Source organism: Pelodiscus sinensis, chromosome 2 (assembly GCF_049634645.1).
Source record: "Pelodiscus sinensis isolate JC-2024 chromosome 2, ASM4963464v1, whole genome shotgun sequence".
In the NCBI taxonomy this organism is placed as follows: Eukaryota; Metazoa; Chordata; order Testudines; family Trionychidae; genus Pelodiscus; species Pelodiscus sinensis.
The window spans coordinates 130,928,481-130,954,403 of record NC_134712.1 but is presented as its reverse complement, the minus strand read 5'-3'; the positions used below and the strand labels follow the sequence as shown (position 1 = coordinate 130,954,403).

Here is a 25,923-nt window from a genome sequence, read left to right as displayed (position 1 = left end):
TGCTGAGAGACATTTAAGTAACTTTACAACGAAACGTAAAGAGAGAGCAAGCTGATTGCTAAAATGTTGTGCTCATAGTATATGAGGAACCCAGCTGAAATCTATATGTACTAATTCAATGGCAATTCCAAACATTCAGAATTATGCATAGGAATCTCCCAAAAGGGACACTTGTACAGATTTCAGTGGGGAGTGATAGAGAGGCAGCAGAGCAGGGCATTAGGCAGCAACTTGGGAGCCGGCACACTGGGAGCCAGCTTTTAAGCCAGCTCTGTCCATATTAGGAGCCTGCATGTAACTGTGAACATTAACGGATGAACCCAGGCTCATTGGTTAGCTATGTGTACAGTTACACTTTCACATCCCTAGTCTACACTCATTTGTAATTGGGAATGGGCGCTATATCGGTAATGGTTTTCCTTTTGTATCAATAGTTGTATTATACCTCCTCTTTGTTGTACTCCAGGATCAAGTGTCAGAATCACAGTAAGCATACTTGCTTACATCAGTGGCTCTCAGCCTTTCCAGACTATGACCCCCTTTCTGGCCTCTGATATTCTGGCCTCTGGCCCCTTGTATGCCCTCAAATTGGACAATATTTTAAAGCTGTTTATTTACAAAAGAAGACATACAAATACAAAAGTGTCTTAGCACAGTTAATGAAAGATTGATTACTTTTTCATTTTTACCATATGATTAGAAAATAAATAATTTGGAATATAAATATTGTACTTACATCTCTGTGTATAGTAGACAGAGTGCTATAAACAACTCACTATGAATTGTTGTGTTGGCTTCACTGGTGCCTATTGTAACACTAGGCAAATAACTAGATGAATTGATATACCCCAGGAAGACCTCTGTGTACCCCCAGGTGTATGTATACCCCATGTATAAACCACTGGCTTAGACTTGCTTGCCTTGGTACTAGTGCTAGCCATGACTGTATGACACTTACGTGATGTGCAGAAGGCTGCCAGGGAGCTTTTCCAGTGATGGAGCATGTGACTCTGGCGCAGACGGCTGCTGCAGGACATCACTTAGCGTATACCCAGCCAGAAGCACTACTGTCACTGCAGCCTTCTCACATGGCACCGCCTCTGGAGCTTATGCCAGCACTGGTTCCAGTTCCGAGACAAGCTGATCATGTTGTGGTGCTGCTCCCCTCCCTTTCTCACTGATTTACGGTGTCTTCGGGTACCGCATCACATTGGAGTACACATCAGAGTTGGAGCACCACTCCGTTTCTTGAATCTCTTGGAAATTGCTTATCCCACTTCTACCACTGGGTCCTGAGCACGATAGGGGTGAGATATTCCATACAGTTCTCTGCCCTATCATTCTCCCATTCCCCTGCCTTCCAGTTCCCTCTTTGGGGACCCCTCTCACAAGCAGCTCCTCAATCAGGAGGTGAAATCACTTCTTGTATTGGGGGTGATAGAGGAGGTTCCTCAGGAAATGCTTCTTACTCTGGTCTCTACATAAGGGTGCTCGACCTCATGAGGCAGCCTTGCCATTGGTGATAGATTGCCTTTTGCACCTGAAGCACCAGGGACTGGCTCGAACATCCATCAAGGTCCATTTGGTTGCCATTTTGGCCTTCCATTTTGAGGGTGGGGGACAGATCCCTCTTTGCCAACCTCACTGTAGAGTGCTTCTTCAAGGGGCTGGAAAGTTTATACCCCTCAGTTGGGTCTTAACCTGGTCCTGACCTGGCTTTTGGGTCCCCCTTTGAGCTCCTGGCAACCTGTCTCTTGTCCTACCTCTCTTGCAAGATAGCATTCCTAGAGTCTGTAACTTCATCTAGACAGGTTTCAGAGCTCCTAGGTCTCACCTCAAAACCCCCATACACTTTTATAAGGTTAAAGTGCAATTCCATCTCCATGCAGCTTTTTTGCCTAAGGTGTTCTCGCATTTCCATGTCAACCAGGACATTTTTTTACTTGTGTTCTTCCCAAAGTCCCACACCACTTCTAAAAAGCAGGCCCTTCATTCCCTAGATGTCAGTCATGCCCTGTCCTTCTACATTGAATGCGCTAAGTCATTTCATAATTCACCGCAACTCTTTATTGCAATAGCAGAAAGAATGAGAAGACTGCCCATCTCAACTCATTGTCTCTCCTCATGGACCAGTCCTGTATCAGAACCTGTTGTCACCTGGCCAATGTCCCAGCTCCAGCCCTGACAGCTCACTCCATGAGGATGTAGGCTACCTCAACCGTATACATCCTGAAAGCTGCCTCAGCTTCCACTGAATGAGAATCCCCAAAGTTCTGGTTTAGGCTCAGTAATAACCTTTTCAGCATTCTGTGGTCAGCAATCGGTGATGCTGCACTAGTGCTGACTGCCAGACATACTCAGGGACCACAAGGCTCAATTGAACGAGCAGAGACTTTCTTCTGCTGAATGCTCAGTTGGTCCAAGCCACAGCTTGTCCTTTTCTACATTTAGAGCTTGATGAGCTTCATTGATTGCTGGCCACTGATGCTAGTCCCAGAGGCAGGCGGGGTTGGAGAGTGCCTCACGGGAGGTTCTGAGCACTTCAAGCAGTTTTTGAGACAAGCAAAACTCTAGATAGGGAGCTCAATCTTCAAACTCTCAGCCTAGTAAACTGCTCTGTCTGAGGCTTTGAAAATGGAGATTCTTTTCTAGAGTTCCTCGGTATTACATCTCTGATTTAGGGTTGCCAGGTGTCCGGTATTGACCCAGACAGTCTGGTATTTTCTTCTCCTGTCCGGTTAAAAAAAATCAGAAAATACCGGACACCTAAAATGTCTGGTATTTTCTGGGGTTTTTTTTCCCCTGCCAGGAGGCAAAAATACCCAACACCTGGCAACCCTACACACACAGCAACTGGGCCCAGACCCCAGACACCCTCCCCCCCTCCTCCGGGTCTGCCCCCCCAGGTGCTCTACCCCCCACCCCCTCTACTTACCTGCAGGGACTTGTCTTGTGGCTGGAACAGAAAAACAAAATGGCCACCAGCAAAAAAGCCTCCTCTTAAAGGGTCCATGCTGATTTATTTTATTTTATTTATTTATTTTGCTTAAGAACTGCTGTCGGGGTCTTCCCCCCTCCCCCCCCCCCAGCAACTTTGGTCTCCCCCTTTTTTTTCAACAGAATTTTTTTCCCCTTTTGGGGGGGGGGGGGCGGGTGTTCAGTATTTTTGGTTAAACTATCTGTCAACTCTGCTCTGAATTATAATACTTATGCTGCAATTTGTTCTTGTCTCTAGTGTACCACTCAGACAGGAGTGATCCCTTGAACTGTCATAATAGTCATATTTTATTATGGTCTCTTAATTCCTGTGTTGGAAATTTTGGAGATAACATGCTTCTTTCCTGAAAATGAAACTTTTCTCATTAGCCATGACTCCTACATCATATAAAGGGTGACTTTAAAGACTCTTGAGACAACTATGTATAATTATGGGGCTAGAAGGAGTTGGGGTAGCATTGTATGGTTTTGAGGCTGGAGACAAATTAAAATTTAGAAAAACTGTGATGTCTCATAGCTGATACAAAATCTCTAGAGACCTGCTCCGCTACTAGAAAAATCTCTTTCTGAAAGGCTTTTGCAATTTGGCCACATTTAAAAAGGAAGAGGAAAAGAAACAATAACCAGAAAAAATATGGTGTTTGCCAACTAAAAAGAGAACACTTGATAGCATACTAGCTGGTATGATGGATAGTTTCAGAACTGAAAAGAAAAATAAACTCAGGAAACTGAACTGTAAATCGATCTGATCAGAGATAGAGCATGTGCCCCAATTTAGGTTTCAATTACAGCTGTGCCTTACAAATTGCAAGCTACTACAATCCAGTGTCAGGAGCCTTTGTAGAATCCATTTCAAGATATCTATGGCAGTGTTAGACAGGAGGTGATTAGTTGAAAGTCTTGGAAACCTTTATTTGGTCCATAGTGTCAGTTATATCTACCGTGGTTAGGAGCATAGTATACAAATGTGAAGTACTGCTTCGCAGAATAAGGTTTTATATTTTTCCACTTTAGCTATAATTTCCCCTGTATTGTTTCCACTTTAGCTATAATTTCCCCTGTATTGTATCATCTGCCATACTGGCCAGACACATACATTCATGTGACTAGTAGGAAAGGTGGTGTCTGGAGATGTACACAATCCACTCAATTACATCTGTGGTTTGGGTCATTAAAATATGGATATTATATGGATCAACATTTCTGTTCTGCATGTCACACCACAACTGCAAAAATACCCAGGTAACTTGCAGGCTAGAGGAAGCAGCTGAACCAATTAAGCCAAAATAGCCTTCTTTTGGTTAGAGGACTGAGCTGGCCTGAGTTTGTTTCACTTTCATACCTTCCTCTGTCTTTGTTTGGAGGCCCTTGCTAAGGACATAGGCACCTGAATCTGAAGAGCTCTTTTTCCAGAATTAGAGGTTAATTGTATGTTTACAAAACCCCACGGCTATTTCAAGAAAAGAACCTAGACTAAGCCAAGGTCAACTAAAATATTTTTTTTGCATCTAAGTATCGCAGTGTTTAGGGTGGAGTACAACAATGTTAATTGTGGCATCACCCTTACTTTAAGCCTCCTTCAGCCTTTCCGTCTTTCACTGTTCAGCTTACACCTTTCCACTAATCTCCATTCTCTGTGTTAAAGTTTTGAGGACTATATTTTGCTCTCCCTATTCATTCAACAGTGCCTATAACTTCACTGAGTTTGTGTTTTAAAGCAGGCAGGATTTGATCCTAGAAGAAAATACTGTATTTTACCCACACGGTATGATTTTCTTATGAGAAACAGTGGAAAATATGTTAGAGGACCTGTTCTTTGGAGAAGCTGTATGGTTGATGAAAAATACTGTTTGCAGCCTTCTGGGGATAAAATTAATCTCAATTGCATAACCATGTGATCACATCTTATCATATCTTTTCATTGTTCAGTGTTGCTAAGGCACAAATATATCTTTCCTTCTGGACTGCATGTGATTTAGTGCTGTGCAAACCTTGTGTTTAATTTGCATGAGCCTGCAGATTCACTTAAATTTTCAGTTTGATCCTTATGAACAAACTGGAGATACTTTAAAAATGCATCTCTCCCATAATTTTATCTCAAGTAACTTGGCTAAAGTTGCTCATCTGCTGCAATCTTAAAAGTGTTTTGTTTTGTTTTGTTTTTTTAAATCTTCAACTGTCTCCCAAAAGTACAAGAATCAGAAACAGTGGTAGCCAGTAAGGACCTGATCCAGCTTTCTTTGGAAACCCCAAATTTGTGATATTAGTGGGAACTTTATCCACACAAGGAATGCAGTATTGATCCTGGGTGGAGAAATGATATAAAATACATCTCATTTAAGTGGCTTTGCAGCACTGTCAAACTAACAAACCCCACTCCTAGACCTCCTCTGCGGGTACCACAAATTGATTTATTTATTTATTTAAAATATTTTTGCCCCTCCTCTCTATTTAAAATATTCGAGGCAATTTACACATTTTTAAAAACACAATAAATAAATATATATAAAGTCAAATTCATATACTCGCTCCCTCTACAGCAGAGAGCCCATGCTTGTGCTACAGCCTCCCAGCCCCTGGCAAGATGAGAGCGCTGGCTTCCTGTGAGGCGGGGTGGGGGGGGGAGGAGGAAGGAGAAGGGAGGAAGCACCAAGATAGCCAAAAAAAAAGAGTGCAGAAACAACTGTGTGCTGCAACTCCCCTCCACCTGCCGCGGTGGGGGAACAGCAGTTCACTGACACAGGCCCTAGAGACTTTTCCCACTGCTCCAATAGCAGCACAGGAAACCGGTGTGCAGCATGAGAATAAGTGCCTCCCAGCCCTTCATGCCCAGACTCTGAACCCCCAGGTCCCTCGTGCATCCCACACCTGCCAAGACCCCACATCTCCAGCCCACTCCTGCCCCCTTCCCTCTGGACAAACACCCTACCCTCAACCCACTTCTACACCCTCCCTCTTGGCCAGACACTCTGCCTCCAGCCTGCTCTTGCCCCCTCCCTTTCTCCTGCCCCACCCCCAGGCAGACACCCTACTCCCTGCCTGCTCCTACACCCAACCTTCCCACTCAGGCCTCCCACCCTCCTGCACCCTACCTTCTGCCCTGATCCTGCACCCCATCCCTATCCAACTCCCTGGCAGCCCTATCCTGCACACTTAACCCCAGAGTCTAGGGGGCTCCACAAATTCCACTAACTCTGGAACACCAGAGGAGTAAATCTGGTCTGAGGCCTTGAACCTCAGTCCTCCCTGCCCCCTCCCTCCACCATGGGGCTGGAGCACCAGCGGAGTGAGGTGTTTCAGTTGGGGGCCACATCGGAGGTGTTGGGGAGGGGGGGTTGTTTTGGTTTGGTGTTTTTTTTTTTTTTTTTTTTGCTTCTCACTTGTGTGGTTCCCCCCACTGAATTTCCCGTGGGTCAGTGGCCCCTGACCCAAAAAAGGTTTCCATACCTCTGCCACAAATAAAAACCATGTTGAAACCTTTTGTGATGGATATAATATTTTATTTAAAAATGAAGCCTGGCCAGCAAGCTCCCAATTGGGGCCCTGCACCCATCTGGTTGCAGCATCCTAGCACTCCTGCACCCCCCACATTCCCAACCCTGAGTCTATCATGCACCTGAACCCGCTGCCCTGAGCCCCTCATACCTCCAAATCCCCAGACTTCTGTACCCCCACATTCTCAGTGTCCTGCCATAAGGTTAACGGAAGACCGCATGAAGCTGGATTTCACCAGTTATGTACATTTCAAAAAAATGTGTGAAAAGATGCTGAGGCACAAGTCCCATTAAATCAAGTCTGTGAGTACAAGACTTATATGCTATCATTATGTCAATCATCTATACTATTAAGTTATATATTTTCTGTCATGCAAATGGGCATTCTTATATGGCTCTTCGTTGACTGCTTGCTCTGAACTTCGATGTAGTTTGGCTCTTCAGTTTGAAAAGGTTGCTGATCCCTGAACTGTCTGATTCTGGTAGTGCAAGGAATGCTGAATCAGTTCTTCATATTTTTAGACACACAAGGTGGGTGATTTAAGATGGTGAAAGAAAGTGCAAACAGCAATATATTTATTTAGAGCAGTATATGAATGAAATAGACTTAAGTTATACCAGAATATCTTAGATGATCCTTAAGGTGTGAATTTTAACCCAGAGAGTTGCAGGATGACTCCTAACTTTTATTCCAGTATAAGTGTGCTTTCTCAGTATAGTTTATATCACTTAAAAAGAGGTGAAAACTAAACAAAAAAAGCCGCTCTTATTCTGGAATTCAATCAGAGGTTGTGCTCTTGTGTTGATGTACCTTATATATCCATTTAATTATACTTGTATAAATGGTAAAACTTTGTCATGTAGACAAACCTTTAAAATATAGGTTGTATTGTTATGGAAAAAGTTGTTAATGGCATACAGCCACCACAGTTATTACATCACTTGTGTGTGTGAATACAACATTACTTATGTGAGCAGTGCACAGCCTCACCAGGAGTGCTTATGTCAGAGGGCAGTGCACTATGGGTAGCCATGCCACTTTACAGCTCACCACCATATAGCACAGAGTGTTTTGGGAAGTTTTTGTAATGCTGCATGGGACCAAAATGCGTGTCACAGGTAGTTACACGCAGTTACAGGGAGCATGGGGGTCAAATCCCATAATGCAGTGTTCTCTATCCATAACTTCATCGGTCTTCTGTAATATTTCACACCTCTTTTCAAAATCCGCATGTCCCTCCTCACTGTCCACCATTACTGACAGAAGCATGGAGCCTGCTTAGGTTTGACTATTGCCTTGAGCATTGCGAGACCGAGTGCCTGATTCTACAATATTTCCAGAGCTGCAAAAGGAGCCACAGGCTACATGATGATTCCTTGGAGACTGGATGGCTGTGGGACATAGAAACAATTTAAGGTTGTTGATGGTGTTCGCAGACCAGCTGGAGATGGTGGAGCCTCGGTTCTGGGCACAGGAAAGAAGCACTGACTGTGAGGATCACATTGTCACGAAAGTTTGGGATGATGAGCTGGGGCTGCAGAACTTTCAGATGCTCAAGGCCACATTCCTGAATCTATGGGCTAAACTCACCTTAGCCCTACAGGACAGGGACACCAATATGAGAACCCCACAGACAGTTGAGATATGAGTAGCAATTGTGCTCTGGAAATGTGCAACACAAGATTGATACTGATCAGTCAAATCAATTCAGAGTCGGAGAATTCATGAAAGAAACTGCTGCCATTAAAGTGTGCAGGCCTATTCATTGCCTCCTGCAACTCCTGACTGTGTCTCTTGGCAATGTGCAGGACATAGTCAATAATTTTGCAGCGGTGGAGTTCCTGAACTACAGTGTGCTGGTAGAGGGCATGCATATTCCTATTTTAGCACCAGTCGTCCAGCAGAGAACATCAACAGGGGTATGTTTCTATGGTACTGAAAGTGCTGGTGGATCATCGGAGTCCGGGGACAAGCTGGTCAGGGAATGTGAATGATGCAGGCATGTTTAAGAACACAGGACTGTTCAAAAGCTTCAATCAGGGACTTTCGTTCCCAGCTGGTGGATTATCAATGGGAATGTAGAAATGCTACTAATGATTGTGGGAGACCCAGCCTACCCCTTGTTCCCATGGCAGGTACATCAGCTACCTCAACAGCACCAAGAAGCTATCCACTATAGGCCCAGTGGGTGCAGAATATCATTTTAAGAGGTCTGGGTGTTTACCTGTGAGACTGGATCTCATGGGGAAAAAAATCCCAATGGTTATAGCTGCTTGCTGTGTCCTGCACATTATCTAGGAAGCAAAAGGGTGGGCGGGGTTTCACCAAACTAGAGGGCAAAGGTGGAGCATTTGAAGAGCTCTTATATCCGCTCTAAGAAGAGCTCAACATGGAGCTATACATCTCAGAGTCTTTGAAAGAACATTTTGCTAGTGAGTCAGAGTTGTGTGTGTTACAGTGTACTCTACCTGAGAGAACAGACCTAGTAAATGGGGAAGAACACACATTTCCATTTCAGCTATACTTACACCAATTTAGGCATTCATAAATCAGTGTATGTGCAGTTGTGGTTGTCTTTAATGTCTTCTGAGTGGAGAGATAAGGTTAGTGCACTGACCCCTAATGCCACATGGAGTGTTGAGTTGAATATAGATTGCATTTATTTTGTGTTGCTCAAGGAGGCAAATATAGTATTACTGAATCTGCAGATGTATCAGAATCTGCAGCACCTCTGTTTGCTGTCTGAGAAGTGCAAACATTTCCTATTGCATATCCCTGGACTTTTCCTGTGCATTTTTTCTCTTCGTTCTATACTCCAGGCTACCTGCAAGGGTGATCCTTCTGGCCCTGATCTAGTTCTCTGATGCAGCACTGACTTTCAGGATCTCCTGGAACATATCATCCCAAGTCCTCTTCTTTCTCCTCTCTGTTTGGCTTAGGCATTCTGTAGGTGTGGGGAGGGAAACCATGAAGGCTTCAGTGGCAGCACCTACAGATACAATGCACCACTGACAGTGAATGAACAATGAAATAGGAAAAGGATACTGAACTGACTCTTCTTGCTCACCAAAAGTTGTGAGCAATGTAATGGGCGACTCCCCCTCCCATGCTTTATGAAATAGACTTATGTATACAAATATGCATAACTGAAATATTCTTCAAATAAATCAATCTTAATGTCATAATTTGCTGGATTAGTATCTCTTAATTTGGCATATGTATCATTCTTGTGTGTGTAGTTAGCTATATGGAGTATGGAATGGTTATGGTTTCAAAAGTGCAAAGGCAGGCCATCAAGGGTGTTTCCTTCAAGGTCTGGTACACTGTAAACACCCTCTTTTTCTCCTTTAAGTCTTAGCAGCAGTTGATCTTAGAAAGTCACATGTCCACCCCAACTGGCGCAGACCAAGTAACTGTCTATGGAAAGGCAGTATCTATAAAATAATAGGAAGTTAGGCATTTCTTTGGCTGGCATGGCATATCTAAGAGGATGAACCAGAGACCCCCAAGGAGAGGGAACTTTCTGGGTTTGGAGGTTTAGCTGGAGTAAGAACAATTTTAGGGTGAGTTTTTAATAAGTTTGTACTGAGGTTTTACTGTTAACTTAACTAAGGGTTTTCTGTTTTAAATTTAAAATCCACTTTGTTCTGCCTGTTTTCACTTACAACCTCTTAAATCCTACTGCTCTGTGCCTTGGCTGGGGGAGACCAGGGAGCTGGGCTAGCAGGACAGGGCAGTGAGAAGCCCCAGAGAGCAGGAAGGTGAGTGTCAGTGGCTGTGTCAATATCCCGGATAGCACTCCCTAGGGGTCTTCTGTGACAGCACCCCATCACAAGCACTACATTCTCACTTCTGTTTGGGACTGATAACGCATGGCACCAGTTGCAGCACCAGCCATGGTGAGTAAGGCCCTTGGAGGATAAGGGTGTTAGGGGAAAGTAGTTTTCTCACATGAGTTTAATTGTATAGGGCAATGGAACTGAGCACCAGCACCATTTTCCACAGGCAATGGTAATTATCGGTGATCGCTCTCTTCTGAGGGTAACAGAGAGAACACAGTTGCTGCTGGTGTCCCCATTCCTTCCAGGTCCGTCTGCTATTAGTCTGGGTGCTGCAATGGTGCCTACTGAAGTAACTGCTAAGTAGTGGGAGAAAATGTCCTACTTAAAGGAAGAAATAAATCAGCCATGCCAAGAAAACTTTGGAGAGGATTACAGAGTTTCCTCTAGAGGAGTCATAGAACATCCCAGGGCACTTAAAGAAATTGCTACATGTGGCCCTTCTGCATGTTTCCAAAGGGGAATGAAATGTGGACAGCATTTCTGCCTCTCTTAGTTGTTTTGCTGCCTCTTCTAGCATAGTTTAAGAAAAAGAGTAAATCAATAGAAATGTCCTGCTACTTTGGAGGTGCTAACCCTGACATTTTAAGGTAAACCACATACTTAAACTGCAGGTTCCTTTCCCTGCATCAGGTTCACCCAGACTATTGGGAGTGGCTGACCATGCCTGATTCACTGCACATCTTGATCCCCCTGACCACCTATCCACCATGCTCCTCTTTCTTGTCCCCCTCGTCTTTCTCACTGTTCACAGAAAGGGTTTATGACTTGAACTCCTTCTCTGATGCTTCCATGGTGCTTTTGGGGGCGCATTGGTGAGGTCTCCACCAAGGATGGCATGCAGCTTTTTGTAAAATCTGCAAATCTGGCTTCACACAGATTAAAACCGCATAGTTGGCAATGTGGTTTCACTCAACAGTGGAGAGCTGCTAAGTGTGCTCGCCAAGTCAGGCAAGCAAGAAAAAAATCTTTTGTCTTTAAAGGGGATGGTTGGCCTCCTGTCTACCTTTACCTCTGGCTGCAGAATTCACTATGATGACCAGTGTGGTCAGTGTGAGACATTGTGAGACCACTCCTCGAGGCCAGTAACAGAAAACATAACTAACATGCTAGCACTATGTCAACCTATCTATATCTGCTCTGAGTCTATGTGGCTTGAGGAGGGAGTGTTCTTAAGTTAGTATTGTAAGGCACTTATATAAGTGAGAGCAAAATGTAAATGCAGACCTATTCACAGCAAGATCAACATAAGCTGTCCTGCATCAACCTATTGGTGTAATATGGGTCAGCCCCATTTTTGTTACAATGCAGTAATTCAGCTCCTCTTTTCATATCATATCATATCTCAGTGAGTAGCCTTGAACTGCAGGCTGATAAGAGCAGGAGACTGGAGCAGGAAGAGAAAGTTTGTGAAGGAATAGGATTTGTGTGAAAGTCCATGAAGAGAAACAAAGGTGCAAGTCAGCACGATGTCAGGGACGTTGCATAAGTCTCATCTGTGGCCTCTGCATAAAGGGAGTTATGTGGTGGTGTTTACCACCCCTGCTCAAGAAAACCAGACCTATTTACATCTTGTAAATTTATATTAAGAAAATGCCTTCTTGTGTGTAACCAATTTCCGGACAGGAAACTGACCTGCAAGGCCTTGAATTCTGCTACCACTTGGGAAAGGGCACAACTGCTGTATACTATAACTTTTCTAGGACTTTAAGGGCATGTCTACATTGGGAAATTATTTCAAAAAAGTTATTTTGGGAGTAGTTATTTCAAAAATCAGTTATTTGGAAATAGCGTGTCCCCACTACAAGGCATAAATAAATAGCGCAGAATTATTTCAAAATAGCATGTCCACAATGATTGGAGCCTGCATTGGCTTTAAAGCCCCTGGAAGCATTCGGAGGGCACCAGAAGGGCAGACACTTCCTGGGGTTGCTTGTTGAGGCACGTGCTTACAGTGGTTCCTCCCTACAGCCACATCTTACATGCCACTTCTCCATTGCCTGCCATCACACAGGACACCAAACTCAAGCTGTGTGATCTGCTTGCCCTTGCAGATGCCACAGCGCTTAAAACATGGAGCTGGAGCTGCTGCAAAGCAGTGTCAAGCTCACAGGCCTCATGCTGTGCTTCATGGCACAGTTTATACACTGCCCACATGCTGCTTTAGGACGATGACAGCCAGCCCAGAGAGGATTCCCTCTTCACCCAGGACCTGGCATTCCTACTGCAGCAAATTACCCTCAATGCTCTGGACACCGTGGAACACTGCTTCTGGTGGAGGAAGACCAGTTCTGACTGGTGGGACCACATCATACTGCAGCAATGGGATAACCAGCAGTGGTTCCAGAACTTCTGCATGTAGAAGGCCACCTTCCTGGAGCTCTACAAGTGTCTCGCCCCTGCCCTCAGGTAACGGGATGCCTGCAGTGGATGGTGGGTCTCATGCAGAAGAGTATTGCTATCGCCCTCTGGAAGCTCATATACCAGATAACTACCGCTCTGAGGGGAACCAGTTGGACATGGGGAAATCCATGGTCGGGGCCATGCTTATGCAGGTAGTCAAGGCCATCCACATCTTGTTATGGAGGGTCATCACTCTGGGGAATGTCAGCCCCATCATGGATGGCTTTGCCACCATGGGCTTCCCTCACTGCGGGGGGAGAGTGAAAACCATAGATGGCACTCATATATCCCTATCCTGGGCCCCAACCCACTATGCTTCTGACTATATTAACAGAAAGGGGTACTTATCTATGATGCTACAAGCCCTGGTGGACCACAAGGGATGGTTCATGGACACTAACGTCCTCTGGTTGGGGAAAGCGCACGACGCCCGTATCTTCAGGAACTCAAGCCTGTTCTGGAGATGCACCCCAGCACTTTGTTCCCTGACAGCACCATCAGGGTCAGGGAGCTGTACATGCCCATGTACATCCTGGGTGACACAGCCTACCCTTTGTCCCCTGGCTGATGAAGTCCTACACGGAAATCATGGACCCCACCAAGAAGCACTTCAGTGCCAGACTGAGCAGGTGCTTCATGGCGGTTGAGTGTGCCTTTGGCCATCTAAAGGGGAGGTTCAGAAGTCTCCTCAACTGTCTGGACCTCAGTGAGAGAAACATCCCCTACATGGTCTGTGGTTTACAATGTATGTGAGTGCAAGGGGAAAACTTTCCTGCCAGGATGGGTGGCAGAGGCTGACTAGCTGACCAGGGCTCATGATCAGCCAGACATCGCTGCCATGCAGGGAGAAAAATCAGGGGACTGTGCTCATCTAGGAGGCCTTAAGGGAGAATTTCAGCCAAGGCCAGGTGTGAGACTCTCACCTGGGCCTTTCTACAAGGGGCCCCTGTATTCCCTGTGTACCTTTCCTCCCCCTCCCTCCTATCCCCCTCCCTTGCAGAGCAAATAAAAAAGCCTTTTTCTTTTGAAAACACAACTGATTTTTTATTTGGGGGATATGCAACCTGGAATGGGTGAGGGAGGAGGAGTGGTGGTCAGGGATGGAGCTGGGACTGCTGCCTGTCTTGGGTAGCTCAGAAGGCTTTGGCTGACCGAGAGGTCCTACTGCCACATGTTTGGGGGGGCTAGGAGACACCAGGGGGGTGGGGCCAAGAGCAGGGAGTTGGGGGGGGGAAGTTGGGGGTTGGGAAATTGGGAGGGAGGTGGCTGGCGGGCTGCTCCCTGCACACAGCTATGTGCTCCATGACAGAGGTTATGGAGGAGCACGTGGCTTTGTGCTGATGCAACAGCTGCTTGTACATCGCCTTCTGCTGTTCCCAATCAGCCTGGTACTCTGCGTGGTCAGCAGCCCATTCCCAGTGCCCCTCATCGATCTCCTGGATGAGGGACTGGAGGCAGGCCATCTGGTCCCACAGCAGGTCTTCCGTGGTTTGCTTTCTGTGATCGATCCCACGGAGTCCGGTAGATGGTGCAGGAAGTAGTGGACACACCACACTTGCAGCTGGCCCAGCTGTGAAAAAGAGTGACAAGGGCAGTCATCCCAGGAGAGTCTGTGCATGAAGCCTAGCCCTAATTTCTGAGCCAGTGCTAAAGGTCTTGGTGCAGATGATGATGATCTGCTTTGAGCAAAGCCATCTGCTGTCTAAACAGTGGGCATTTTCCTGCAGGGGTGCAGAGGTCAGAGGGGAGCATCGCTGCCCCCACATTTTGGGGACAAGTGAGTGTGAAAAAGCAGTGGCCAGGCCAGGAGCCTGTAGGTGGAAGGGGGGTGCAGAAAGCTCATCCTCCTTCCATGTCCTGCACATGCCGAGTCTCGCATTGGCAGTATCCCTCTGACAGAACTTCTATCCCTGACCACTGGAAGAGGGGCAAGAGATGTTGTGAGAAGTGTGCATGAGGAGCAGAGGCCCCTTGCCAGAGAGAGCACTACTGGGATCCTCTACTCTTCCTTCCCCCAGGCTGGTTATCATGCAGGGGATCGGTCTCCTCTGCATCACCCCACCTGACTGGGAGCAGATGCTGTCTGAGAGTACCCTGTGCTGAGTGCAGCACTGCTCTGTGGTTCCATGACCCCAGCCTCCTTATTAAGGAGTGCTTGTGAGGTGGCACTCCTTAATAGTGCCTTGTCATAATATAAGGAGATACACCATCTCATAGAGCTGGAAGGGACCTTCAAAGGTCATTGAGTCCAGTTCCCTACCCTCACCTCAGGACCAGCACCATCCCTGATAGATTTGCCCCAGATCCCTAAATGGCCCCCCTCAAAGAGTGAGCTCACAACCCTGGGTTTAGGAGGGCAATGCTCAAACCTCTGAGCCATCCCTCACCTCTTGAGAAAGTGTCTCATCACAGAGGCAGGAGTAAGGCAGGCCTCTCCAGGAACCTTGTGAGAAGGAGTGAGGGGTTCCTGTGTGAGAGCCTCATGGAGCTGAGGCTACTGTGTAGGCTACTGTGCAATCCCCAGGCCCAGTGGGCCGAGCAAGGAGCATGCAGCTCCTCACAGCCCACCACTTCCCCCCATGTTTGTATAGGGAACGCTATGGAACTCACCGAAGTGCCTTTGCCAGGATCATCTGATCCCTGGGAGACCTCCTGTGAGGGGTGGGGCCAGCTCTAGGGTGAGAATCAGATACTGGCTGGCAGGCATGGTGGCTTCCTCCTAATCTTCCCCCTCCCCCTCTCCTCGTGGAGGCTGATGCTGGGCATCTCTTGATGTGGGGAGATGACTGCCCCCTGCCATGCCTTCTCAGGATGGTAGCCAGCTGTTCATAGAATCATAGAATAATAGGACTGGAAGGGACCTCGAGAGGTCATCGAGTCCAGCCCCCCGCCCTCAAGGCAGGACCAAGCTCCGTCTACACCATCCCTGACAGATGTCTATCTAACCTGTTCTTAAATATCTCCAGAGAGGGAGATTCCACCACCTCCCTTGGCAAATTATTCCAATATTTGACCACCCTGACAGTTAGGAATTTTTTCCTAATGTCCAATCTAAACCTCCCTTGCTGTACTTTAAGCCCATTACTCATTGTCCTGTCCTCAGAAACCAAGAGGAACAAATTTTCTCCTTCCTCCTTGTGACACCCTTTTAGATATTTGAAAACCGCTATCATGTCCCCCCTTAATCTTCTTTTTTCCAAACTAAACAAGCCCAGTTCATGAAGCCTGGCTTCATAGGTCATGTTCTCTAAACCTTTAATCATTCTTGTCGCTCTTCTCTGTACCCTTTCCAATTTCTCCACATCTTTCTTGAAATGTGGCACCCAGAACTGGACACAGTACTCCAGCTGAGGCCTAACTAGTGCAGAGTAGAGTGGCAGAATGACTTCATGAGTTTTGCTTACAACACACCTGTTGATACAACCTACAATCATATTTGCTTTTTTTTTTGCAACAGCATCATACTGTTGACTCTCATTCAACATGTTGTCCACTATGACCCCTAGATCCCTTTCCGCCATGCTCCTTCCTAGACAGTCGCTTCCCATCTTGTATGTATGGAACTGATTGTTCCTTCCTAAGTGGAGCACTTTACATTTCTCTTTATTAAACCTCATCCTGTTTACCTCTGACCATTTCTCTAACTTGCTAAGGTCATTTTGAATTATGTCCCTATCCTCCAAAGAAGTTGCAACCCCACCCAGTTTGGTATCATCTGCAAACTTAATAAGCGTACTCTCTATCCCAATATCTACATCATTGATGAAGATATTGAACAGTACGGGTCCCAAAACAGACCCTTGAGGAACTCCACTTGTTATCCCTTTCCAGCAGGATTTAGAACCGTTAACAACAACTCTCTGACTACGGTTATCCAGCCAATTATGCACCCACCTTATCGTGGCCCTATCTAAGTTATATTTGCCTAGTTTATCAATAAGAATATCATGCGAGACCGTATCAAATGCCTTACTAAAGTCTAGGTATATGACATCCACCGCTTCTCCCTTATCCACAAGGCTCGTTATCCTATCAAATGCAGCATATGTGAGCATATGTGAGGAGATGCCACTGAGTGTGAATTTTGCTCCCAGCCTTAGTGTAGGCCAGCTAGAGCGCTTTTACTTTCATGCGGACCTGGTTGAGGGTTCACATGTGTTCTTTTCCCCCTAGTTCGGTGACAATCCAGCCATACATGCTGGTATTCCTCTTTCTGGTGCAGAGATCCTGGAGGTTGGTCTCCTCCCCCCAGTCCTTGATGAGGTCCAGGATCTCTGCACCATCCAGACTGGTGCTCTTTCATCCCTGGCCAAAGGCATCAGCGAGTGCTGCGGGAGTTCTGACAGCCATGAGGGGCACAGAGGGACCGCTGGGGTCTACCATGGCTCCAATGAAGGTGCTGTGTGGCATGGGGCTAGCGAAGTTGTCCTGGTGCCACAAGCCCATCCCCTTCTGCCTGAAGCTTTTAGCTCTGCAGGAGAAGGGGATCAGTGGAATAGTCAGGGTTGTGGCCTGAACAGCCACAAGTGCAGGTGGGAGAGGCCTCTGGAGGCCAATTATTTTGAATAGCAGCAGCTGACCATCCACACAAACACTATTTTAAAATGAGCACTATTCCTCATGACAAGCAAGAGTTATTTTGAAATTGCCAACTCATTATTTTGAAATAACGGGCTTGGTAGTACTAGGGATGTAAAAGAGTTGTCGAGTCAACTACTCACATTGCCCCCACTTGCTGCCTCTATATCAGAGGCAGCAAGAGAGGGAAGCAGGAGCCGGCGCTGGGGGGGAGCCGGCTTAAAAGCCAGTTTCCCCCCAGCACCATCTCCGTGATGCCGCTTGCCCCTCTATCAAAGGCAGCAGTGTGGGGGAGTCAGGAGAGGCTTCTCTGGCGGTAGCCCCTGTCCGCAGGGAGTTCTAGTGGGGAATTGAGACACTCCCCCCGACCCACCTAGCTGAAGCAGCCCTGTCCACAGAGGGTTCCCAGCTCCAGCACGAGCCATAACTGAGCAAGCCTGGCTCAGTTCCAGCTCATGTTGTGTCCTGCACACCCAGCTGTTACTACATTTAAACTGTAGAGCTGCAGTGGGGGTAGTTCCTTCTGAGTGCTTTTCCTTATTAACTAATTGTGTAGTTGATACAATTTGTGTCACGATTACCCACCTCTTAAAATCATTACTATGTGCCTTCCTTAGGCTCAGATTTTCAAATTTCAGATTTTGCCTCATTATTATCTTCCATTTACAAATGAAGAACTATTTCTCTCCTTCACAGGGCAATTTTGAGGGTATACTAAAAACTGCAAGATATTCAGGTAATACGGAAATGGGGGTCGTATAAATACCATGGCTAGAGTTCATACTTCTGTTCAAATGTTGATTGCTTGGCTCTCCATCTCTTTGAACACCTGGAAAAAAAAAACCCTTTAGAAGAATGTTGGCATTTCTGAATGTGCTAGGAATTGGTGAAAATAGCTCTGGGTGGTGACAACGGCAGCACATTTCCCCCTTATACAAAATTCCTATAGAATATATTGGAAATAAAACCAAGAGGAGAATTTCCATATACATGTGATGGGATTCTATAGACTGTAAAATCCTATCAGATTTAAGATAACTCATTCTTTATATATGGGGCCTTTGAAGTCTGTATGAGGGATACACTTCTTTATTAAGTTTCATGAAACTTTTTAAAAATAATAAAAAGGATATTTTCCATTCAGACCTCTAGAACTTTTCCATAACTGTGTGGATGTGATAAGTTCATGAACTCACTGATTCAATTCCGAAGAAGAATTCTGGGTAAGCTGAAAGGCTTGTCTTTCACCAGCTGAGATTGGTCCAATAAAAGATGTTACCTCATGCACCTTGTCTCTCTGTTCTTCATTTTAGGTCGGAGCCATCCCCCTCCAAAACATCTGTGATGGTTCAAGCTGCATCCCAAGCCTCTGCTTTGAAAGATGGGTTTCAGGCAATAGGTTTGCATGAGCTGAGAAACATTACATGATGAGAAATGAGTTCCCATCTTTCCCAAAGTTTCTTGTTTCCTTATCATAAGTTTCAATATAAGAACTTCCATACTGTATCAGACCAGTGCTCCATCTAGCCAGCCACTAGATTTCTGACAGTGGTCATTGCTAAGTGCTTCAGAGGGAGTGAACAGGACAGGCCAATTTCAAGCAATCCATCCTTTCTCATTTAGTCCCAGCTTCTGGAAATTAAAGGTTTTTAGAGACACCTACACAGCATGGTTTTGTGTTCCTGACCATCTTGGCTACAGTCATTGATGTGCCTGTCCTCCATGAACTTACCTAGTTCTTTTTTAGAACCTAGTTGTACTTTTGGCCTTCATAACATCTCATTACAACAGGTTCCAGCAATTGACTGTACATTGTGTGAAGAAGTACTTCCTACTGTTTACTTTAAATTTGCTGCCTATTAATTTCATACGATGAACCTTCATTTTTGTGTTATTTGAAGGCAATCTGCATAATGTTTCCCCAATCACTTCTTCCACACCCATCATGATTTTCTAAATCTTTATCATAACCTTCCTTGGTCCCGGCTATTGATGAATGCACAGAGCTGCCCAGTTTGACATCTCTAGCTAACACATTTCTGTCCTACCTGACAACCCCATTGGGAATCTCATGCAGTACATCCTCTCATCTGTCATGTCCTCTTTCAGTCTCATAACTTGGTGAGGGGGAGCCAGCAGGAGCTTAGGATAGGCAGGTGTCCATTAGGGTAAATGGCAGAAGTGGGGACACAGTAGCTCCAATCCCACTGTTCCTGTATTTTAGGGCTCTGGCTGTTCCCAGTCTCTTAAATCTGCTTTTCAGCCCCTATACTGGCCTTACCCTACCTTTCTTTTGTGTTCCAAGTCCTCCTGTCCTCAACTCACTTCATTTAACTCCCATCAGGTGTAACCATCTTTGACATCAGTCCTCCTGCGTTCCCACTTCCTCAGACATCCATTGTTCCCAGCTCACAAACTGTTCCATTGTTCCTTTGTTACAGATTTTTCCACTACTCCATGCTCCCCCAGCTTCCAAAGCTTCTGTTCTCTGTAACCCTGGTTAAACTGAAATACTACTTGATCTGAGTAAATCAAGTGGTAGAATGGACATCTGAACCATTAAAATGATGATGACAGTCTGCACTAGCTTTATGTACGTTATAATGCATGCAGAAAGCATCACAAGAAAGGGAACTATATATAAAAATAACACTACCTGACTGCATATACCTGCTCCCTATGCATATTAGGGACAAAAATAAATAGTTTCTGCATTTTACTCTCCTTAGCTGTACTGGCCATGTGAAGAAGAGTAGAGTTCCATTCTAGCTGATGCCTTAACAGAATTGCTAACTAGATTCCACTTCAAAAAAATCTTTCACGGTGGTGGTAGATTTCAGTTCTATTTGGCTGTTGCTTGTGAGGTGGTCACGCTGGTAATTAAAATCAAAAGTTATTAGGGTTTGCAAACTGATTACAGTAAGTTCTATTCAAAATCTAAAAACACTCAATAAATATAGAATCCTGTGGTGCTGAGGCTGTGTCTACACTACAAAGAAAAGTCGGAAAAAGATACGCAAATTGCAAACCGCTTTTCTTCTGAGAGGCTTTTCCTACATTTGGCCCATCTACATGGGGCTAAATGTTGGGGGGAAAACCCCTCTTTTGGAACATCCCTTCTTCCTCATAAAACAAGGTTTACAGGGATGCCGAAAAAACACATCTACTTTTCAAAAAAAATTTCAGAAAAGCAGACACGTTCCCTGGACACGGCAGAGTTTTTCCAGGAAATCTTTGGTCTCCCAGAAAAGCTCTGTCATGTAGAGGTACCCTGAGTCATCTTATCAGGCTAGAGGCACATTGCAAATTAAGAAAGAAGTTTGGTCTTGAAAAATCCAGCTGGCATCTAGATTTCAATTTATTGCATATTTTGGGAATGTCATGCTTTTGTCAGATCCCGAATGAACCCTCTGTCTGATTGACTAAAATTCAGGGATCCCTAAACATGGGTGTTAGGACATTGGATTTTGATTTGGTTCCTCTCTATTTAAATATTTTCCCTTTTTCTTATACATTAATTAGGAAGGAAATAAAAACCAAACACTTGTGATATAAAACAGAGCTTCCTAATGGACTAAGAAAATTTCCACAACGTGCACAACCCCTTTTATCCGCACTTCATGTCAGCTTTTATAGTTCTGCTGCTGGTCCTGCCTCCCTCTAAAAAATTTTTATGACCATTAAGAAACATCATTTTTTTTTTATGGCAGCAAACAATCCTGAGGCTCTGAACAAGTCTACAATAAAAAGCATCTTGCACAAAAGCTTTGGTAATCAAAGGGGAAAAGTGCAGGGTTGCTTTGTAAATTTCGACTTTCTAAGCTCACCAAAATGTAAATGTTTTCCTGTGCTGTGAAGAATAGTGCATTTAAAAAAAAGTGCCTGTAGTCAGAGAGAAACTTTTGAAAATTGCTATGTGTGTATTAAATTGCCCTTTTGGAATTGTATTTACTGATGTGACACTGTCATTAAATCCTATCTTGTAATGACTCCAACTGTAGGCTAGTACTTAGTAAATATTGAAGAGTAGAAGGTTTAGAAAGTTGCTGTGGGTTTTCCCTCCCTAAAATACTGTGAAAATTGGAGAATATGTCATTACAGAGAAGTGGTTCATTAGAGAATAAACTGGAGTGAAAGGCTCTCTGAGTTTTTACTGGCAAAAAACTCAAGGACTCACCTGCTTTTTCTTTCCTCTCATTGGTATGCGATAAACAGTGAGCCTGAAATACTGCTGTAAAATGTGCCACTAAGCTGCCAGAAGAGTTCTCGTCTAGTAGAACATTCAGTCATGGGTTCAGTAGCATGGTAATAGCTCTCCTGGCTCTTGTGTCAGAGTGAGAACACAATCCTGCAATCTCATTCTAAACTACTCTTGGGAATGTAGCTGTGAATGTGGAGACTTCAGCACCAGGGAGGAGGGAGCAGATCTGCAGATGATGAATATCAAGTTTAGATGTAGGCACATCTGGAACTTCCATTATTACAAATGATTTAAGAGGGCATTGCAAGCAGAAACGGCACCCATTCAGTGAAAGGAAAAAAATTCAAACTGAGAGGCCTGAAGTTAGCCCCTCCCAATTCATATTTTGGCACTTTGACTGGATTTTCAAAGGTGTTGATCACTCCTAGCTCCCACTGACTTCTGCAGGATGATCAGCATTTCTGACTATTTCGTATACATGCCTAAATATGAAATTAGGCACCCAACTTTACACATGCAAGCTGGAAAATTCTAGGCACAAGTTCTGTGGGGGCGGTGTGGGGGTAACATACATTTTTTTAAATAAACCTTTGAAGAAATGAAGTCTCTCTTCAGGATGACAACAGGAAAAAGCAGTGTCTCAGACACACTGAAATCCTCAGCAGTGAAACGGTGATGTAATCAATGCTCTCAAGTACCACTGACTTGCTGAGCACTCAGGCAGGTGGGCCAGTGCCGTCATCCACTGCACTTCACTTGGGTCACTGTGCTCGTCTTCCATGCAACACATAAAGGAGGAGAGAACTTTCAATCAAAATTCCTCATTTCTGCCCCCAAGCACAGTGAAACTTCATGAGCTATATTTAAATGGCATCCAGTATTGCTAATCGGTTGCATTTAGATGTCTAGCTACTGATCCTACGTGACAGTATGACAAATCATACTGTGTCTCATACCCATGCCATTAATCATGCTCACAATTTCTTCCCTGCAATATTGGTAGATAGGACACATCTGTCCAGAAATCAAGGTCATTTTTCAAAAGAAACCGTGTAAATGCTATTTAACACTATATATGGACACTGGTCTCTACTTTGTATCTTTCAGATTCCGACCTGAGCATGCGGACGCTCAGTACACCTAGCCCAGCACTAATATGTCCACAGAATTCTCATGGCTTCCAGAATGGCCGAGGATCTTCCACTTCTTCATCTTCAGTCACTGGAGAGACAGTTGCTATGGTCCATTCACCTCCTCCAACTCGCCTTACTCATCCTCTCATCCGGCTGGCCTCCAGACAGCAGAAAGAACAGGCCAACATAGACCGTCTCCCAGATCATTCCATGATCCAGATTTTCTCCTTCCTGCCTACCAACCAGTTGTGTCGTTGTGCACGAGTGTGTCGCCGCTGGTATAACCTTGCCTGGGACCCACGGCTTTGGAGGACTATTCGCTTGACAGGAGAGACAATCAACGTAGACAGGGCTCTTAAAGTGCTGACCCGGAGGCTTTGTCAGGACACGCCAAATGTATGTCTCATGTTGGAGACTGTAATCGTTAGTGGCTGCAGGCGGCTCACAGACAGAGGACTCTACACCATTGCCCAGTGCTGTCCAGAGCTGAGGAGGCTAGAGGTGTCAGGCTGTTACAACATCTCTAATGAGGCAGTCTTTGATGTGGTGTCGCTGTGTCCAAACCTGGAGCACCTGGATGTGTCAGGTCAGTGAAAGTATTTAATATAATCTGAGTTGAGAGACATTTCACCTTTACAGAGGTGAAAAGGAGAGAAAAAGGCACAGAGGGGCAGGGCATAACCTGAGCCCTATAGCTGTGCTGAGATGAAAGCCTATCCTCTTTTCCCTTCTTTCTTACCTATATAAGTATTGATACTCCACATCTTGTGTCAGTGTAGTGACAGTCGGTTGTTTCCACACACCTGCCTCTGAACCAGCCAGCACAGCTCGACCACGCTGCAGCCCCTTTAAGAATGGGCAGCACAGTATCTGGGCTTTCTAGGGGCAGAAAAGCTACATAGCCCTGTGTTAGGGGCAGTGAAGTTTGGAAGTCTAATACCCATAGTTAGAGATACATTTGGACATCTAGGCACTGCCTACCTTCATTTGGGACTTGACCAATGTACTTTCTGCCCCTCCACAGCTTTTATGTGGTGGTTCAATTGTTGAGAGCAGCAACGGTACCTTTGCTGCTTGTCCCCCAGTCTGCTCTCTGGAGCCAGGAGGATCTCATTAGAGCAGTGTTTCTTAAACTGTGTTCTGTGGCAGACTGGTGTGCTGTGAGGCAGTTGGAGGTGTGTCACGGAGAACAACAGAATTCAAAAGTGATGGGGGGGTTTTTTGCTCAATAACTTCCCCCAAAAACAAAATATCCTTGGTGTTCCCCATTAAAAAAAAATATTGTTTTGGTGTTCTTTGGTCTTAAAATGTTTAAGAAACGCTGCATTAGAGGGTGAGTCATAGGGAATTTTCTCCCCCTGGCAGAATTGGTCAGAGCTTGAGTTGGAGGATGAGCCTAAGTGGAAGCATTAGAATAAAATTCAGCAGTGACCTGAGTTAGACCGTCAGCATAATCCCGAGCTGCAGTGGGTGCAGTCCCATACTGAATTAAGTTCACTGGTTCTGCTTATCTACTGCATAGACATATGTGACTGCCTGGGGAGCTGAGCAAAATGGGTGTAAAGTGCTACCCTTTCAGAACAGCAGTTCTCCCACTTGGTATAGGTATAAATGACTGCACCAGACTTGTGGCTGTGGAAAATCAGGGTTCTGGGTTATAACTGGTGACTGAATGTTACTGCTTTTCTTCCAAAGGAAATCTGTCTTCACAGTAGCAAGCTGTCTTGGATGGCAATCTTTGGTTCTGTGGATGTGCACAGGACTTGACTCCCTATAGCCCTGCACATTCTGCAGTTATTTACATTGCTACTACGGGATCAAAATAGTAGTATGTTTGGCTCATTTTGCAAGATGTTTTGGACAACAAAGATCAGATTCACACCGTGGAATGGTAATGACCTTGCTGAGAGCCACACATCTCTTATAGATACTGAACTGTAGTCTCATAAAGTGCTAGAACAGAGAGAGAACTTTTAATTATGACTCAAAAATAGTAGCAAAGAATCTCTTCCCCACCTCATCCTCAGTCACTATTCCAGTAACGTACAGGAGCTGCAACTATCTAGGGTAAAATTTCCCCTGCACAGGAGTTATCTAGGGCTGCTGTGTGCTCTTACGCACAATCCGCAGATCCAAAGGCTCAAATTTAGAGCTGCAAAATACAAATCCAGATAAAAATTGTTCCAGTGTTTTGGGTGTCTGGATCCAAAAGTTTAAGTTCAGTCTGTTCTATAGATGAAGCCCTGCTGTGTAATTTGGATTTGGAGCTAGATTTCACTAAGGCTCATGTATAGTTTTGATCCATATAACACTAGAAACAAAACATAGAGCCTTTGTGCACTGTGGTTAGACATGTCTGAGGGCAAATCTACACTTAAAACATTGCACCAGTGAAACTGTGCTGCTGTGAAAACACCAATATGCCAATGAGCCAGCTTCTCTCATCAGTGTAGTTAGCCTGCCTTTGTGTGAGGCAGCTATGTTAATGAGAGCTTAAATTCATAACTTGCCTAGACACTAAACATCAGGCCTAAACAGAGAAACTGGATGTATGGATTATTACAACAATCTGTAACCTGCTAACAACACCCCAGTTGCTCTCCCCTCCATTTTCACTTGATGACTGGAAAGGTATCAATGGGTCACTTCACCTTGAACAGGTGCCTTGAAAATGTATTACCTATGCATGCTCAACAATCTGTTCTGTTTTGTATTTAGCTGTGATACTCTAAGTTTCCAGGACCTGAGAAGAGCTCTGTACAAGCTGGAAAGCTTGTCTCTCACCCCAACAGAAGCCGATCCAAAAATTACCTATCTTGTCTCTCTATGCAGAGTCTATCAGGATGAAAATTGTGGCTAAGATCCCCTATAAAGATAGAACTAGAAATATAAAATGTGGCAGAGGGGGTTGGTTTGGGTTTCATTTAAACATTCATCTTTAGAGCTAAATCGCTTAACACTCAGCACTGGACTAGTGTGTGAGAGACACAGGAAATGGAATTAATTAGAAACCAAAAAAAAAAGTGTTTTTCCCAATGTCCAAACTGTTCAGTCCACAAAAGTAAACACAACCCCTGTTCTGGGGGCTGGACCCCTGAGGGGCTGAGTACTGCACTTGTAACTAACTTCAGCGGAAGCTGAAGGCCATTAACCTTTACTCTGAGCAGAATTAGGACCATTGATTTCAGTGTAATTTTAACTCTCACTATGGGCAGCTGGTGACCCAGCCATCTGTGGGGGCTATCCCCTGGCCCCTCTGCTTGTGCCTGAGGCTCAG

At 45.0% G+C, this 25,923-nt stretch overlaps 1 protein-coding gene across 2 annotated transcripts in view; it reads left to right on the top strand.

Annotated features, from left to right (window-relative positions):
• FBXL7 (F-box and leucine rich repeat protein 7) overlaps nt 1–25,923 on the top strand; it is a 323,839-nt gene that overhangs the window by 287,718 nt on the left and 10,198 nt on the right. For both annotated transcript variants that reach the window (XM_006117085.4, XM_006117086.4), the window contains exon 3: nt 22,621–23,232. In XM_006117085.4, coding sequence (XP_006117147.1) covers nt 22,621–23,232 — 612 coding nt within the window. The remainder of the gene's footprint in view (nt 1–22,620; nt 23,233–25,923) is intronic.